The sequence below is a fragment of the Colias croceus genome, chromosome 13 (genome assembly GCF_905220415.1).
Source record: "Colias croceus chromosome 13, ilColCroc2.1".
Taxonomy (NCBI): domain Eukaryota; kingdom Metazoa; phylum Arthropoda; class Insecta; order Lepidoptera; family Pieridae; genus Colias; species Colias croceus.
Genome location: NC_059549.1, coordinates 10634308 through 10649724, shown reverse-complemented (window position 1 = coordinate 10649724; position 15417 = coordinate 10634308). Strand labels below are relative to the sequence as shown.

The 15417-nt window shown below is 33.9% G+C and overlaps 2 protein-coding genes across 2 annotated transcripts; one reads left to right on the top strand and one right to left on the bottom strand.

Annotated features, from left to right (window-relative positions):
• Positions 1-786: 786 nt before the first annotated feature.
• Positions 787-8725, bottom strand: LOC123696672 (cyclin-K). The gene is made up of 3 exons (XM_045643021.1): positions 8126-8725; positions 6641-6827; positions 787-1307 (listed from the first exon to the last, which is right to left on the bottom strand). Exons 1-3 carry the CDS (start codon positions 8638-8640, stop codon positions 846-848), a joined length of 1164 nt encoding a protein of 387 aa, XP_045498977.1. The 5' UTR covers positions 8641-8725; the 3' UTR covers positions 787-845.
• A 1207-nt stretch (positions 8726-9932) lies between these two features.
• LOC123696670 (2-oxoisovalerate dehydrogenase subunit alpha, mitochondrial) lies at positions 9933-14957 on the top strand. The gene is made up of 8 exons (XM_045643018.1): positions 9933-10032; positions 11003-11271; positions 11855-12111; positions 12526-12691; positions 13102-13302; positions 14209-14327; positions 14417-14564; positions 14823-14957. Exons 1-8 carry the CDS (start codon positions 9976-9978, stop codon positions 14899-14901), a joined length of 1296 nt encoding a protein of 431 aa, XP_045498974.1. The 5' UTR covers positions 9933-9975; the 3' UTR covers positions 14902-14957.
• The last annotated feature ends 460 nt before the right edge of the window (positions 14958-15417 follow it).

Sequence of the window (15417 nt, the reverse complement as noted above, 5' to 3'; positions counted from 1 at the left end):
CAATGTACAACTGAAAAGAGAAAAACTAGTTGATTTCACATCTTTTATGATACAGCCAGTCGGGCATCAGGCAATATGTACTTATATGAAGTTTAAAAAAAAAAATTCTCTCCATTGTTTGTCGTTATCTCACTCAGCTGTTGTGATTACATTTTTAGCAGTCAGGTTTATTAATATTTTAGTTGTCTATGTAATGATTAGCATTATCACAGGAAATACGAACCGATATCACCGATATGCTTAATTTGAATTTGCAATATCACTCAAACTTTATATAGAAGTTAAATAGGAATAATCAAAATCGAAAGATTAGAAATTTGTTTACAGATGGGGATTTAATGCGGCGAGTGGACAGACGTCGATACGAAAGATGCAATTTATATGCCGCTGCATGATTGTTTGTTTTTTCTATTCTTTAAAATATTTCAATCTGTTTTGTATTACTTTTGCTAGCGATGTCACTGAGCACTGCTGTATTTGTATTTCTTATATAGATACCTACCGTCATAGTTGTGATCTGAAAGTAATCGGTTGTTCTTGTGATCATGGTTTTTTACAATTTGTAACTCTTATATACTCTTCATTCTTCGTTTTATGTACTCTTTCCATATAAACTTCATTTAATGATTGGTTTATGCAAAAAAAAACGAACCGCATAAATTAAGAAAATTTTATATGTACATTTCACTTTTTGGTGTATTTTGATTGATTGATGATAATTTGTACTACTACCAGTTATTGTAATACCAACTTAGAACACATTTGAAAGAAAAATAAAACATCAAATCCAGTCTATACTTATATTTCAGTAAAAAATTATATCCTAACTTAAATTTAGCTCTCCGTTACGGGGGCGGATAGTACGGTCGAGGGGGGGGCGGTCCGGGGGGGATGGGTCCACGCGGGGGAAGGGGGCCTCGAGCCGGCATGGGGAAGTAGTTTGGAGGAGGAACGTTCACGGGGGGATACCGGGGACCAGGGGGAGGCTCGGGGTACATGGGCAGAGGGGGACCGGGTGGGATTGGAAGTCGACTAGGGGGAGGAATGGTAGGGGGCGGCGCGGAATACATAGGAGGGTAGGGCATCGCCGGGTAGCCTGGGTACGTGAACCGCATATCAATTTTCGGCGGCTCGATTTTATCTCCATTCTTCACGGGCGTGACGATTTTAGTGACGGCGACAGGAGATGCGGAAGTGGGCGGTGTAACGGAGGGCTTCTTGTCGTTTTTTGGCGGCTTGGCGCCTTGCTGCGATGGCGGGGAGTCGCCGCCCGACGGCTGCGTCTGCGGAGAGTACAGGTCGAGCACCTGCAATGCAGAAAAAAGTAATAAATAAAAATGTTGTGTGGTTTTATGAAACCACGGTAAAAGTGAAACTTTTTTTCACACTATAGACATTTATAGGTAAACCAGAATCTGATGGCAATTGGGGAAATCAAAATTTTGAGTGTGCAACCCTAGGGAAAATGGACTGACCGATCTTGATACTGCTTATTTTTTATTTTGTCCTCAACATCATTAGTCACATTACATAAGTGAACAATATTGTACCAAATAATGAGATATCCACTTAATATTTTGTAGGTACTACTTACATGTATAATATACATATTACTTTTATCTATATTTGTATGTTCATTATCATTATGCCAGTTGAAAATATCGATGTTATATCGATAGAAAACTAGACTGCTTATAATTTTTTATAAAATAAAATAAAAGTAAAATAAAACTATGTTTATTTTCGTAAGTATTAACAGATACACACATTATAAAATTGACTTGGACAGCTTGGACTTGACGAATAGCCGTATTGGAAACTCCTGTAATAAGTTTTCATAAAATTATATTCCAATCAACAAACAATATTATAGTTACCTACATATAATATTTTTTAATTAAAAGTATCAAAGCGGGTAAGTCCAATTTACCAATAAAATCTTCTAAATTGAAAATTGTGATGTGTTTGACCCTTCTTCATCAAATATTTTTCTATACACATTATAAACAACACCTCTTGCTTGTGATCACAGCGGCTTTTTCGACATTTTCGAAGATTTTTTAGACAAAATCCTAAAAATTATTTATCAACTGCAAAAAAGACAAATAATTTGACAACCAATTTGATAGTTGTCAAATAAGTTGCCACATGAAAATCTTTTATTTCTTAAATATAAATATGCCATCAGATTCTGGTAGACCTATAACTAAAAATTATCGTATTTGTACGATAATTATCGTACGTATCGTGCGTCACGCGACATGCGCTACACAGAACAAAAAGTTTGAGACGATGTAATAAAAGTTTCACTTTAATAAATAAATACGCTTTATTCAGCACCAAGTACCTACGTAAAAGTGTTTATATTATTTGACAGTAAATTCAAATGGGTTTTATTTGTTAGATAGAATAGATATTACAATACAAGGGTGCTGGTAGACACACATTTCATTGTAAAGACTGTAGTCTACTTGTAACAGAACATGGAGCAATCGTATTTTATTTTGGTCGAACAACACATTCACTAGTTTGTTACAACGTGATTTTAAACACGGAAGTTTAGCTTTTACCTGTATTGTAATAATCATTAAAACCTCAAAAATAATATAAAAATTAAAAATGCTCAAATTATTTAAAGTAATTGATATGACTGTAATTACTACAAAAATACACATAAATCTCGCAATATCTGGGGGCACGGTTGTGCCCCCGCCAAGACGAGCAAAGCGAACAAGCGAAGCGCACGGGCACTACCTACCTTTTCTCGAAGCGCTTCGACGTTTTTTTGAACCCTCATAACTTGGGTTTGGATTATGCTAGATCAACAAAATTTTCGGGATATATTGCCAATAGCGGACTTATTGAAAATATTAAGTTTTAATTACATTAGCTTTTATACTTCAGATTTTATTTATATCTAAAAAACACTAATTTCGTCACTGACTCACTGATGATCATCAAAATTCTTAAGGTATTTCCTAATGTCCTAGAAAGCTGAAATTTTGTATGTAAGCTAGTATTAGCACACAAACAACAAAAAAATTATAAAACTTGTAACTTTCATCCCCCAACCCCTTAAACTAGGGAATGGGAGTTTGTATGAGACCTGTAATTTTAAATTAAATTTTGATGACGCTAGAGGTCTAATCTAATAATCTAAAACTTGGTTCCCCTGCATGGTGCATAGGTACTCCTTGTTAAAAAAAAATTAAAAATTTAATCGAAAAATAAAATTTTGTTACAAACAACTTACAAAAAGAAATGAAATCCCACCAAAAACATTTTCATGTAAAATGTTGCCAAGACGAGCCCATATGACTCGCACTGTGAAAAAGTTATCAGATCTCATGTAGAGCCAAGCTTCTAACACTACACGCCCTAACTCTACAAGGCCTAACTTCACAAACTCTACACCTTAGTCAAAATATGTGGCTTGGCCGTTCGTTACTACAACAACTATTGTATAACACAAAAGTAATGAACAGTGAATTAATATAATTTTTCACCTTACGCCGATGTGAATGTAGCGAAATGGCCAAGCCACATATTTTGACTAAGGTGTAGAGTTTGTGAATAGGCCTTGTAGAGTTAGGGCGTGTAGTGTTAGAAGCTTGGCTCTACATGAGATCTGATAACTTTTTCACAGTGCGAGTCATATGGGCTCGTCTTGGCAACATTTTACATGAAAATGTTTTTGGTGGGATATATGTTACAGGAAATGTATGAAATCAAGGAATTGTATACAATTCTTAGGAAATGTGTACAATTCCGATACCATTTAGGAAATGTATAAAATATTGTTTAAAAAACTATTTAATGCATGCATATCCTAGGAAATGTATAATCTTCCTAGGAATTGTATACAATTCCTATATCGTATTAGGAAATGTGTAAAGTAAATGCTTTCTGTAATAAAACACGTTGTTATTTTTTTATTATAGCTCTTATTGATACAATCGGGTAACAGTCATACCGTAAAATTGTAATAATATTATGTTCATATTATTATCTTACTAATTAACATTTTAAAAATCAACTATCTAACTTTTAACGTAAACGTATTCTTATAAAATCAAATTTTCATTTTGCAAGTAATCAGTCCCCTCGTCCCGTTGTCCTCGCGTATTACATTACGGCTAGCTGTTTTAATATGCCGAAAATTCGTCTTTTTCCAAAATTCTATAAAAAGACAGTCGCGAGCCGACGGAGCCCCACTTCGTGGGGCTCCTATTTCTGTGTAGTTTTAAAAAACACGAACCTAACCTAATCCACCCCCTTATCCAAACCAAAAATTTCTGATTACGAATTATCGGCATAGTTACTACAAAATGCCGAACGTTTGTAAACGGTCAGATTATATATGTTACAGTCAAAACCCTGAACCAGTCAATAACGTTATTGACCGGTAAAATCAGTTAATAAGGATATTGACTAAGGGCGTCGGTTAATATCCTTATTAACTGATTTTATCTGATTAAACCAGTGAATAACGTTATTGACTAAGGGCATCGGTCAATATCCTTATTAACTGATTTTAAGTCGAGACATCTAGTCAATATAGGTTTTAACCGACGTGCCCAGTCAAAACTCATAAAAAGTTAAGGACGTTAGTGAAATTATACTAGAAAATCATTTAAAAAGGTTCATAATACTTTTTAAAGTGCAATATTTAAGACTTTTATGTTTTATTAATTAATTCGGGGTATTGTTTGTAAACTGCAACCGCGCGAGAATACGTGCCCCAAAATATTTTTGAAGATGGCAATTGTATTTTAATAACAACTAGGTTTCCGCCCCCAGCTTCGCCCGCGCAGTCAAAGAAAAACCGAATAGTTCCCGTTCCCGTGGGATTTCCGGGATTGTGTTAGTTTCTGATTTGATGGAGTGACCTGCAGGTTTACTTCGAAGACTGCTACTGGATCTAATAGACGAGTAGAGCTAGGAATGCCGAGTAGGGGCTCGTTTTGTTAGTTATGTCGAGACCTTACCTCCGGTCTTGATGGAGTGACCTGCAGGTGTACTTCGAAGACTGCTACTGGAACTAACAGTCGAACAGAGCTAGATTTACCGAGTTTGGGCACGTTTTGTTAGTTATGTTGAGACCTTACCTCCGGACTTGATGGAGTGACCTGCAGGTGTACTTCGAAGACTTCTACTGGAACTAATAGACGAGAAGAGCATCTGTACAGTCACGTGGTCTCCTCTGAAAATCAGTGCAGCAAACCATTTGAAATAATGGTTGCTGCTTTGCTGACGGGGAGTCCTTTTTGCCTCCATTACTATCTTCTTCTTTTTTCTGTTTTGTGTATTAATTACTAAGAGTTACATGGTGGCAAATAAAACGATTTCTATTTCTATTTCTAAGTACACCTGCAGGTCACTCCATCAAGTCCGGAGGTAAGGTCTCGACATAACTAACAAAACGAGCCCATACTCGGCATTCCTAGCTCTACTCGTCTATTAGATCCAGTAGCAGTCTTCGAAGTAAACCTGCAGGTCACTCCATCAAATCAGAAACTAACGCAATCCCGGAAATCCCACGGGAACGGGAACTATGCGGTTTTTCTTTGACTGCGCGGGCGAAGCTGCGGCCGGAAACCTAGTTGTTATTAAAACACAATTGCCATCTTCAAAAATATTTTGGGGCACGTATTCTCGCGCGGTTTCAGTTTACAAACAATACCCCGAATTAATTAATAAAACATAAAAGTCTTAAATATTGCACTTTAAAAAGTTTTATGAACTTTTTAAATGATTTTCTAGTATAATTTCACTAACGTCCTTAACTTTTTATGAGTTTTGACTGGTCACGTCGGTTAAAACCTATATTGACTAGATGTCTCGACTTAAAATCAGTTAATAAGGATATTGACCGATGCCCTTAGTCAATAACGTTATTAACTGGTTTAATCAGATAAAATCAGTTAATAAGGATATTAACCGACGCCCTTAGTCAATATCCTTATTAACTGATTTTACCGGTCAATAACGTTATTGAATGGTTCAGGGTTTTGACTGTAACATATACAACTTGCCTGCGACATATCAATATCTTAAATGTTTTACATTTCCGATAGCTATTTAGGAAATGTATAGATTTCCTAGGAAATGTGTATAAAATAATTTATTTCACACATTTCCGTACGATTTTAGGAATTATATACATTTCCTAGGAATTGTATACAATGACGGATTACATACATTTCCTGTAACATATATAATATTTTGGCAACTGTTCAAAAAAAAAATGTGTGCGTGTACTAGTGTACACACGTAAGAAGTGAAACTTCTGTATAACCTTATTTTTCAAAAAATAATTTACTATTTGCAAATTTACAGAAATACGTCGAATCACGCGTGGTAGGTATAAGAAAAAGATGGTGCGTAAAGGAAAAATGTCACGCGTAACGAAAAAATGTTACACTAAATTTTTTTCCAACCCCAATAAAGAAGTTTCACTTCAATAATTTCGATGATTAACACGCTTTAATTATTAGCTTCACCTCTATGCTTGTAACTGACTCGTTAAGACTCGACTTTTAACTTTAAACAGAGAGATTTAATTCAAACCTTGTAGCATTTCATGTGATTAAGTGTCATTTTTTTTTTAATTATTTTAAAAATAAAACAGTCTACATACCTGATGGCAAATATCCTCCAGCAGTTCCATAGTGATATCCTCAACGAACATATCCCACCAGGCAGTGTGTTTGGGCGCCCGCCCGTTCCAGTCCACCACTTCAAACTTGCTGAGCTTGCCAGCGAGGAACATTAGCGCTACTGCTACTACTTCTGGCTCCCATTGGAGGCAGAGCGTTGTGCATAAGCTGAAAATTTGATGTGTGTGCTGCTTATTATGTTGATATATGTATTGTTATTGTACAGTATGATTCAAGCTTAATGGCGGCGCGGAACATCGAATGATCAGATGCGCAGAAAACAATTTTAGATATTACCAGCTAACTTCCTGATGGTTCCATTAAGTTTGAATCAAAAAAATTTACAATAAATATAGAATAATTATTATGGTAATCACTTTCATATATACCGAGTGTAATCGTTAAGTGGCGCACACTTAACTTAAAGTTTTTTTTATATCTGTAATAGTTAAGGAATAATCGCCTGCACACACTTAACGATTACACCCTGTGTAATATTAGGGAAGTAAGAATTGCAATTACCATAGAATCCATAAATTCATATTTCGAGTACAATTATTTTCTTCTAACATATATATAGTTTAAAAAATCAAAGCTATGGACGAAAAGCTAATTATGAAATACAAGTAAGTCCTGCATGCCACGGATTAGGTCAATTCAATTCATACACACTGCACACCTTCGCAGGCGTCCATAGCCCCTACATTCTATATTCAAGTACATAACTTGCATAAAATTCTTAAAAAAAATTTGAATTGTGACTTTACATAAAATAACTCAGTAGTGATTCAATATTCACACCTTATAATGTTAATTTCTTCCATCATAAATCTCTAAGCATCACATCCTTGAGTTTGATATACAGTATGTTACCACTCATCCTGCATCACTAAATAGTATAAAACAAAGTCGCTTTCTCTGTCCCTATGTATGCTTAAATCTTCAAAACTACGCAACGGGCTTCGATGTGGTTTTTTTTAATAGATAGTGATTCAAGAGGAAGGTTTTAGTACATAATTTATTATGTTTTAGAAAAAGCGGGCGAAGCCGCGGGCGGAAAGCTAGTAGTGTATAATTATAATAATTTGTTTATAAATTACAATACTTAAAGTTTAAACTAATGTTTTGTAGTTCAATATTTTTATACTGAAAATATATAGGGTTTAAGCTTAATACAATAATCATAAGCCACATATTGATTTAATGTTAGGTACTCAATAAATTAGGTGTTTGATTAATGAATGCAACGGCATGAAATTTCAGCTTCTAGATGCTAAGTTTTAATATGGAATAAAAATTTTGCTCTAAATATCTAAATGCACAATGAATTATTAAAATCATTCAAATTCATCAAACACCACTGTCTGAGCTTTTTAACTTAATATTCACTGATAGTATTCTAATCCAAGTTTAAAATAAATTGGGATATTTCTTAATATATTTTTGTAAGTTTTAAATGTACTTACCTATCATTAACGAAAGTCCAAGCCATTTGGACCATTTTTTGCAATTTAGCCTTGTCTCCCTTAAGGCACTTAGCATACTTGAGCAGGTAACCATACGGGTGTTCCACTTGCAGGTCGAACTTGATCGTCTGCAGCAATATCCTCTCCAAGGTCATCACCTCCTCTTTGGGATCATCTCCAAACGTACTAAACTTATGCTCATTCAACAACGATTTGGCAACTTTTATTATATCTTTACACTTCTTTGGTGTCTCCTCGACTTTCCCCGCGAGGAACAGACAACAACATGCTGTTATATACCTTGGGAATGTTCTGAACGAATGAAACATGTAGAAACGATGGAAATAAACAACACCAGTGGCTACTGTATTATAACCTAAGTCCATCTTTGACCCTGTGTCGATGATAAAGCGCGCGCCTTCCTTCCTGTACCGATTTTCCGTTTCGCTCGGGATCCCATCTCGAAATGACGGTGTGTTCAGCAAATCCTTTTTATCGTAATACCAATAAGGCATTATTATAATTTATTTACTATAAAAATATATCTGACTCGTCACTAACCACCACCGCCATTTATTTGCAACTGAAATGACAATGACAGTGACACTTGACCTTTATTTTTTTTTTATTACCAGTTGCACATAAGACACAGATAATATAATACAAAACACATACATATAAATACATATTAAATATATCATAAAATAAGTTAAAATAAAATGAAGATGATTTTATCAGCCACCAATAAAATAAATTAATAAAATATTACCCTATTAGGAATCCTAAGTCATAACGCTTTCATAACGTAATATACGAAAGTTTGTTTTATATATGTTTAAATATCACTACAATAATATAAAACAAGTTCTCCGCGGCGTCTGTCTGTCTGCCTATTAGCGATAAACTGAAAAACTACATTTAATGTTTTCGAGAAAAATAAAAAAATAAACTTAAATTTTGACCTTTGATTTCGAATAACTTTTGTTGCAAACATAGGATGGATGGAGACTTTTAAAATTGTATTTGTTTTGGCTAATCATCAGTTATTAATAATTAGCTCAATACTAAAATTTGGCTCTGTTATTATTTAAAGCTGGTATTTCAAATTCGACCGGATTTAACGCACATTCTTGGGTGACCGTTTGTTTAAATCTGAGCCCGAAATTTCACGTGGCCGTTCGCGCGGGCTTTTCAAATGACTAAGGAAATGCGAAATATTGCAAGACTTTTTTAAAAATTGTCCAATGGGTTCTTTATATTTTTATTTAAGCTAACGACTAGTTATATTCATATTTTATCCATTGAGCTTCTTTATTAGCTCAAGGGTTTTATCACATTTTAATTTTGACTACAGTTTAAATTAGTTTTACTTTATCATAAAATTCATAATATTATTATAAGAAAAAATTATATAATGGTATAGAACTATAGAGGACCACTATATATGATGTGGGGTTAAACTTAGTACCTACCTACTTAAGTATGTATTTTATAAAGTTAGGTACGTTCAACGGGAAAATTCTCAAAAGTAAAAAGAAAAAAAATGTTCACGTTACCGATTCCGGTCAAAGTATGTTCATAGGTATATGTTTTGAACAGATCGGTACTAGTACACATTCATTGGGTTTTAAATTAAAAAAACACACGCATTTAACTCATAAAAATTCAGTAAGTAAATTGAAACTGAAAGCGTATATTACAATATGAAAGTAACGTCACACTTACAAATAAAGAATCAAATGATAAATATTGACCTCCCGCCCGCGCCGTACGATAAAGGCTATGCCCCTTATCATACTTGCTAATGTTTCAGTATACAAACATAATATTATTCTCAGTACCTAGTTAACATGGCGCTGCGTAGTGGTGTTAGTTTTTTGAGATTTACTGCGCTCCGTTCGTCTAGGGTAGGTCATACATCCATAATCTAGTCTATACTTTTGTAGGATTACAGGATAATAGATGGATTACATTTGTAGTTAGAGCTATAATTGAACAAATTTTTTTTAATACCTATTAATAATTATTATTACGTTGTTATAATGAGAGAATAGTGACAATTGTAAACAATTGATAAAATATGTAACCTAAGTACATGCTCGTTCATGTAGTAACCGTAACTATATTAATTTAATGATACTTTAATTAATTTGTAAAAAATAAATAGCTATTACTCTGAAATAATTATCATTGTTATTTAAATTTTGTTGATAGGTAGTGACGTAAGCGTTTTTAGAGCTTGTTTATTTTAGGTTTTTGATGAAATATATGTAGTTAGTTTACTTAATTAGGTAATTACTTTGACATAGAATAAACTAGGTTTTAAAGCTTACTTATTTTTAAGTAATAAATCGAATATACTACACATTTCTTACAAACGTAAACGTAATGTAGTTTCATTAGCTGAAATAACAGAGCAAAGATAATGACAGTGATAAGATATCTTAAAATTAAACAAGAGATTTCTTTTAATTAAAGAACATGGCTTTTTGCTATACAACTTGGTTACGCTAGTCATAATTATAAAGTATATTATGTACACACGAATTAAACATACAATTAATATACTTTTAAGTAGGTACTTATATTTACTAGACCGCAGATTTGTCTGCTTCTGCGGAAAATAAATCACACCCTGCCTAAACATCTCATGCCAAACAATCACATGTAGGTAAAATTAATATCGTGTACTAGCGGTCCGCCCCGGCTTCGCCCGTGGTACATGTTTACGTTTTCTCTACATAAGATCCATCCTCGTACTTCAAGGAATATAATAAAAAAAGAATTATCGAAATCGGTTCAGCCGTTCTCGAGTTATGCGCTTACCAACACATTTTGCGATTCTTATGTAATTTATAACGTCTTTTTTAATTTCAGCTTCTGTCAACGCATACGCGACCGGATATCCAACAAAATGGCGGGAAAACTGCAGAATTCCCCGGTGCCAGAGCACCATACGTTACAGAGATGAAGTTTTTGAACGAAACCAATTATGAGCCGATACCAATATACAGGGTGCTTGATAATAACGGCGAGGTGATAGTGGGGAGTGAAGAACCAGACTTAGATAAAGATGTACTGTTGAATATGTATAAAACAATGATACAGTTGAATCAAATGGACAAAATTCTGTATGAGTCTCAAAGGTAATCGTATTAAAAATACCTCTATGTATTTATTCAAGCAAAAGGAAACCACTTGGATCCATTAAAACATTAAAAATTCATTTCATAAACAAGTCAATATTATACGTAATATAATATATACTTATGTACTTTTAGCGATTTAAAACTCGATAATATGCTTTATAGCATTTGACAAGAAAATATAAATTCAGTACTAACACGAAAATAACACAGGTACTTAATACCTAGTTTATGTATGCCTAAATAACTCGTACTACCAGCCCCCCTAGCCAAGTGGCTTTCTACAGCTTACGTCAATCTCATACATTTGTAGTCTATTCTATTGAACGCTACGCTAACAGAAAGCCACTTATCTACAGCTTACGTCAATCTCATACATTCGTAGTCTATTTTATTGAACGCTACGCTAACAGAAAGCCACTTGGCTAGGGGGGCTAGTAGTATGAGTTATTTAGGCATACATAAACTATTAAGTACCTGTGTTATTTTCGTGTTAGTACTGAATGTCTACCAATCATCTGTAATGATGATGACCTTTTCCATCTAGAAAATTTTAACGTAAAAATGTACTTATATATTTTAGACAGGGTCGCATATCATTCTACATGACGAACTACGGCGAAGAAGGCATGCATGTCGGTAGCGCTGCCGCCCTATCTCTTAGAGATATGGTCTTTGCGCAATATAGAGAAGTTGGAGTACTCTTATATAGAGGCATGACCATATCAGAACTAGTGAACCAGTGTTATGGAAACCACGAAGATCCTGGCAAGGGAAGACATATGCCAGTGCACTATGGCAGCAAGCAATTGAATATCGTCACTATATCCAGTCCTTTAGGTAAATATATATTAATTATGTAACTGAGTTCTATGCTACCAGATTAAAAATTACCGATCTGCGTGTTGTATAAAAGAGCATTATGAAGCTTTTTGGTGATATACCATACATAGTTTTAATGGCCCATAAACTCTTCAATCAAACAATAATCGTATATGAGACTTTACATAATATTACAAAGAAGTAAATTCCTTTCCTTCCTTCGAAAAAAATAAGATGAGAACATAGTGACAGATAAATATAGTTTCATTCCATAGTAATTACACAGTATACATAATTAACCGGCATTATTTTAATGACTCGTTACTGTAAACATCATCAACATCATACCTTAACAGCTTAACTGATACATCAATAATTTATGGCAGAGTCGTCCAATTCAATGTATCAAATAGTCTTCTTCTTATTTTCTAGCAACCCAAATTCCACAAGCAGTTGGTGCAGCTTACGCCTTCAAGCGTCAACCAGACAATGATCGCTGTGTTATTTGTTACTTCGGTGAAGGTGCTGCTTCTGAAGGTGACGCGTTCGCTGCTTTTAACTTTGCGGCTACTCTTGAATGTCCTGTTATTTTGTTCTGGTAAGTATAAATTTAATAATCTAGAGATACAGCGATAAATTATTATTATTATAATAATAAATTAAGTTTTGTACATTACTCAATTTGGACCATGACAATAGGAGATATAAATTACTATTAATGCAAGCGAAAATAAAATAGACTAACAAAACAAAATCTGTTATATGGGAGGGGTGTGCGTAATGGTATTACTGAACATAAGAATAAATGGTATTAAATATTAATAATAAATCTATGTATCACCAAACATACAGGGTAACTAATCTAATTTTGTAATCGGATTGTTTTTACTTTTTATTAATAAATATTTCTTGCACTATATGATATTATGCAAATAAGAACATGCATTTTCTATAGTACAAAATAACTATATTTTCCAATACACCATCTAATTCTCCATAAAACCCTAGCAGAAACAACGGCTACGCGATATCAACTCCATCTAGCGAGCAGTATCGAGGTGACGGTATCGCGGCACGCGGGCCTTCGCTGGGTATCAACACGATACGGGTAGATGGTACGGACGCGCTCGCTGTGTACAATGCGGTGCGGGCCGCTAAGGAAATGGCCGTTAAGAACAAGCCTGTGCTGATTGAGGCTATGTCTTATAGGTATGAGATAAAAAAAGACCGAGTGTGCCGAGCACACTTGTCAGAAGTGAAACTTCATTGGCAATTTTCCAAGGTATTGCCAATTGGTATTGCCATGACGCATCTTTGAAATTTCACTCTCAACGCGCCTTAGGAAGTTTCACTTTAAAACAAAGTATATGCCTATCCTATTTTCGTACTTACTTAGTACAACTTAGTACACAAATTTACACAAAAAATGTCACCCCAAAATAATTATTAAAAAGCTAAATTGAGGCTCTGTTCTATAGATACGAGGTAGAAAAACAAACTATAGGTACACTTTTAACTCAGTACACAAATATTTACACGAAAATGTCACCCCAAAATTATTATGAACACGCTGTATACGAGATCATTTCGGTTTCCGAAAAAGCCGGGCCGCACAGCGCACAAGAGCGCACAGGTTTAGATTACTGATAAATTAAGCTACTTATGTAAGGATTTTTCAACTCTTTATCAATTCTCATTCAAATTTTAACTTAATCCTCTCAGTAGTGAATGAATGCATTAATTTGAAAAAAATAGGTACTTTCACTCACACCTCTAATCTTTTCTAATTTACTAGTGTACTTCTGTCCATCTTTTCTAAAATAATTAGAAAGAAAGAAAGAAAGAAAGAAAAAATGTTTATTTGGCAAAATAGTGAGACACAATACAGTAAAAGCATAAAAAAGAATTACAAAAAAGAAATGAATAAACAATACAAAAACAAAAAAAAACAAAAAATAAAACAATGTTAGATAAAAGTGCCCCCGTATCGCCAAAAAGGATCGAGTTCAGCATGTGCCAGGCATATGCCTGGCACTGGTTTTCGACAAGATCCCTATAAGAAGTCCGCTACTAGAATTACGCTACTTTATCAATATAAAATTTATTTTTGTTTAGGGTAGGTCACCATTCTACGTCTGACGACAGCACAGCCTATAGATCTATAGAAGAAATACAAAAGTGGACCACTGATGAAAATCCGATACAAAAATTACGCCTATATATTGAACGTAAAGGTAAAATTCACAATAAAATAAAATATTATATTAAATTTGAAAATACAATAAACTTACCAGATTTAATCCTTATCTTACAATATCCACAGGTCTTTGGAATGAAGAAGCAGACAAGGCATTGATAAAAGAATCTCGAGACATCGTCGTAAGGACGATGCAAAATGCCGAAAAGAAAAAGAAACCACATTGGAAAGAAATGTTCGAAGATGTGTATTACGATATGCCGCCAAAACTACAGTATGTTCTACAGACTACAGATAATATAAAAAAAAAATATTTTTTTTCTGAAGATGTAATTTGGCCTGGTGTCAACCAGCCAACCTAGAACTTATACAAAAAAGCTAAGCTTATAGGTTGAAAAATATAAATTATGTTTTCTTTTAACTGTTTAGTTATATAAGAAAAATAAGATTAAGATTATTATTTTATTTAGGATTAATGAATACATATAAAAAAGGAAATTTTTAACTGATAATATTAAATTATTATTTACAGAAAACAGATGAATCAATTGGAACAGCACCTGAAGAAAAATGGCGAGCACTATCCGTTAGATAACTTTCAAAAGGAATAATGTAATCCAATTAAATTTTTCCTAAACCACCTTTATTTAATAAATTCTTCTGCAAATATGTTACTTTTATTTAACCAATATCCTATCCTTAAAATTATGTTTTGAGCGTGTGTTAGAACTTAGAAAGGAAGCGCATTTCTCCTTGAAATTGATCTAGTTTCTAACTTTTGTTATTTGAATTTTAACTTTTGTTATTCAAATTTAAACCATTTACAATAATTAATTGAGGATTTAAAAGACTACAGAGGAATCCGGAAATAATTTTTATTTTGTTTTATATTTTCATTTTTTCATGACCTCTGACCACACTGCTGTCACAGGGCACTCCTCCTAGCTGCTCACCACCGCGTCCGCGTCGATAATGAGATTTGAGAAAACACGCGTGTGTGAAGTCGTATCGCTTTATTGAATAAAACTGTTACGAAAAAAATTGAAAATTAAAATAACTGAAAAATGGATACCTAACGATATAATCACAATATGTATTACTAGCTGCGCTCCGGGGTTTCACCTGCG

Excerpts from the sequence above, each read along its gene's own strand:
- LOC123696670 (XM_045643018.1), top strand. The coding sequence starts at position 9,976 with ATGGCGCTGCGTAGTGGTGTTAGTTTTTTGAGATTTACTGCGCTCCGT. Across the intron at positions 10,033-11,002 it reads CTGCGCTCCGTTCGTCTAGG|CTTCTGTCAACGCATACGCG; the intron begins GTAGGTCATACA and ends TTTTAATTTCAG. Across the intron at positions 11,272-11,854 it reads ATTCTGTATGAGTCTCAAAG|ACAGGGTCGCATATCATTCT; the intron begins GTAATCGTATTA and ends TATATATTTTAG.
- LOC123696672 (XM_045643021.1), bottom strand. The coding sequence starts at position 8,640 with ATGCCTTATTGGTATTACGATAAAAAGGATTTGCTGAACACACCGTCA. Across the intron at positions 6,828-8,125 it reads TGGACTTTCGTTAATGATAG|CTTATGCACAACGCTCTGCC; the intron begins GTAAGTACATTT and ends TCAAATTTTCAG. Across the intron at positions 1,308-6,640 it reads TGGAGGATATTTGCCATCAG|GTGCTCGACCTGTACTCTCC; the intron begins GTATGTAGACTG and ends TCTGCATTGCAG.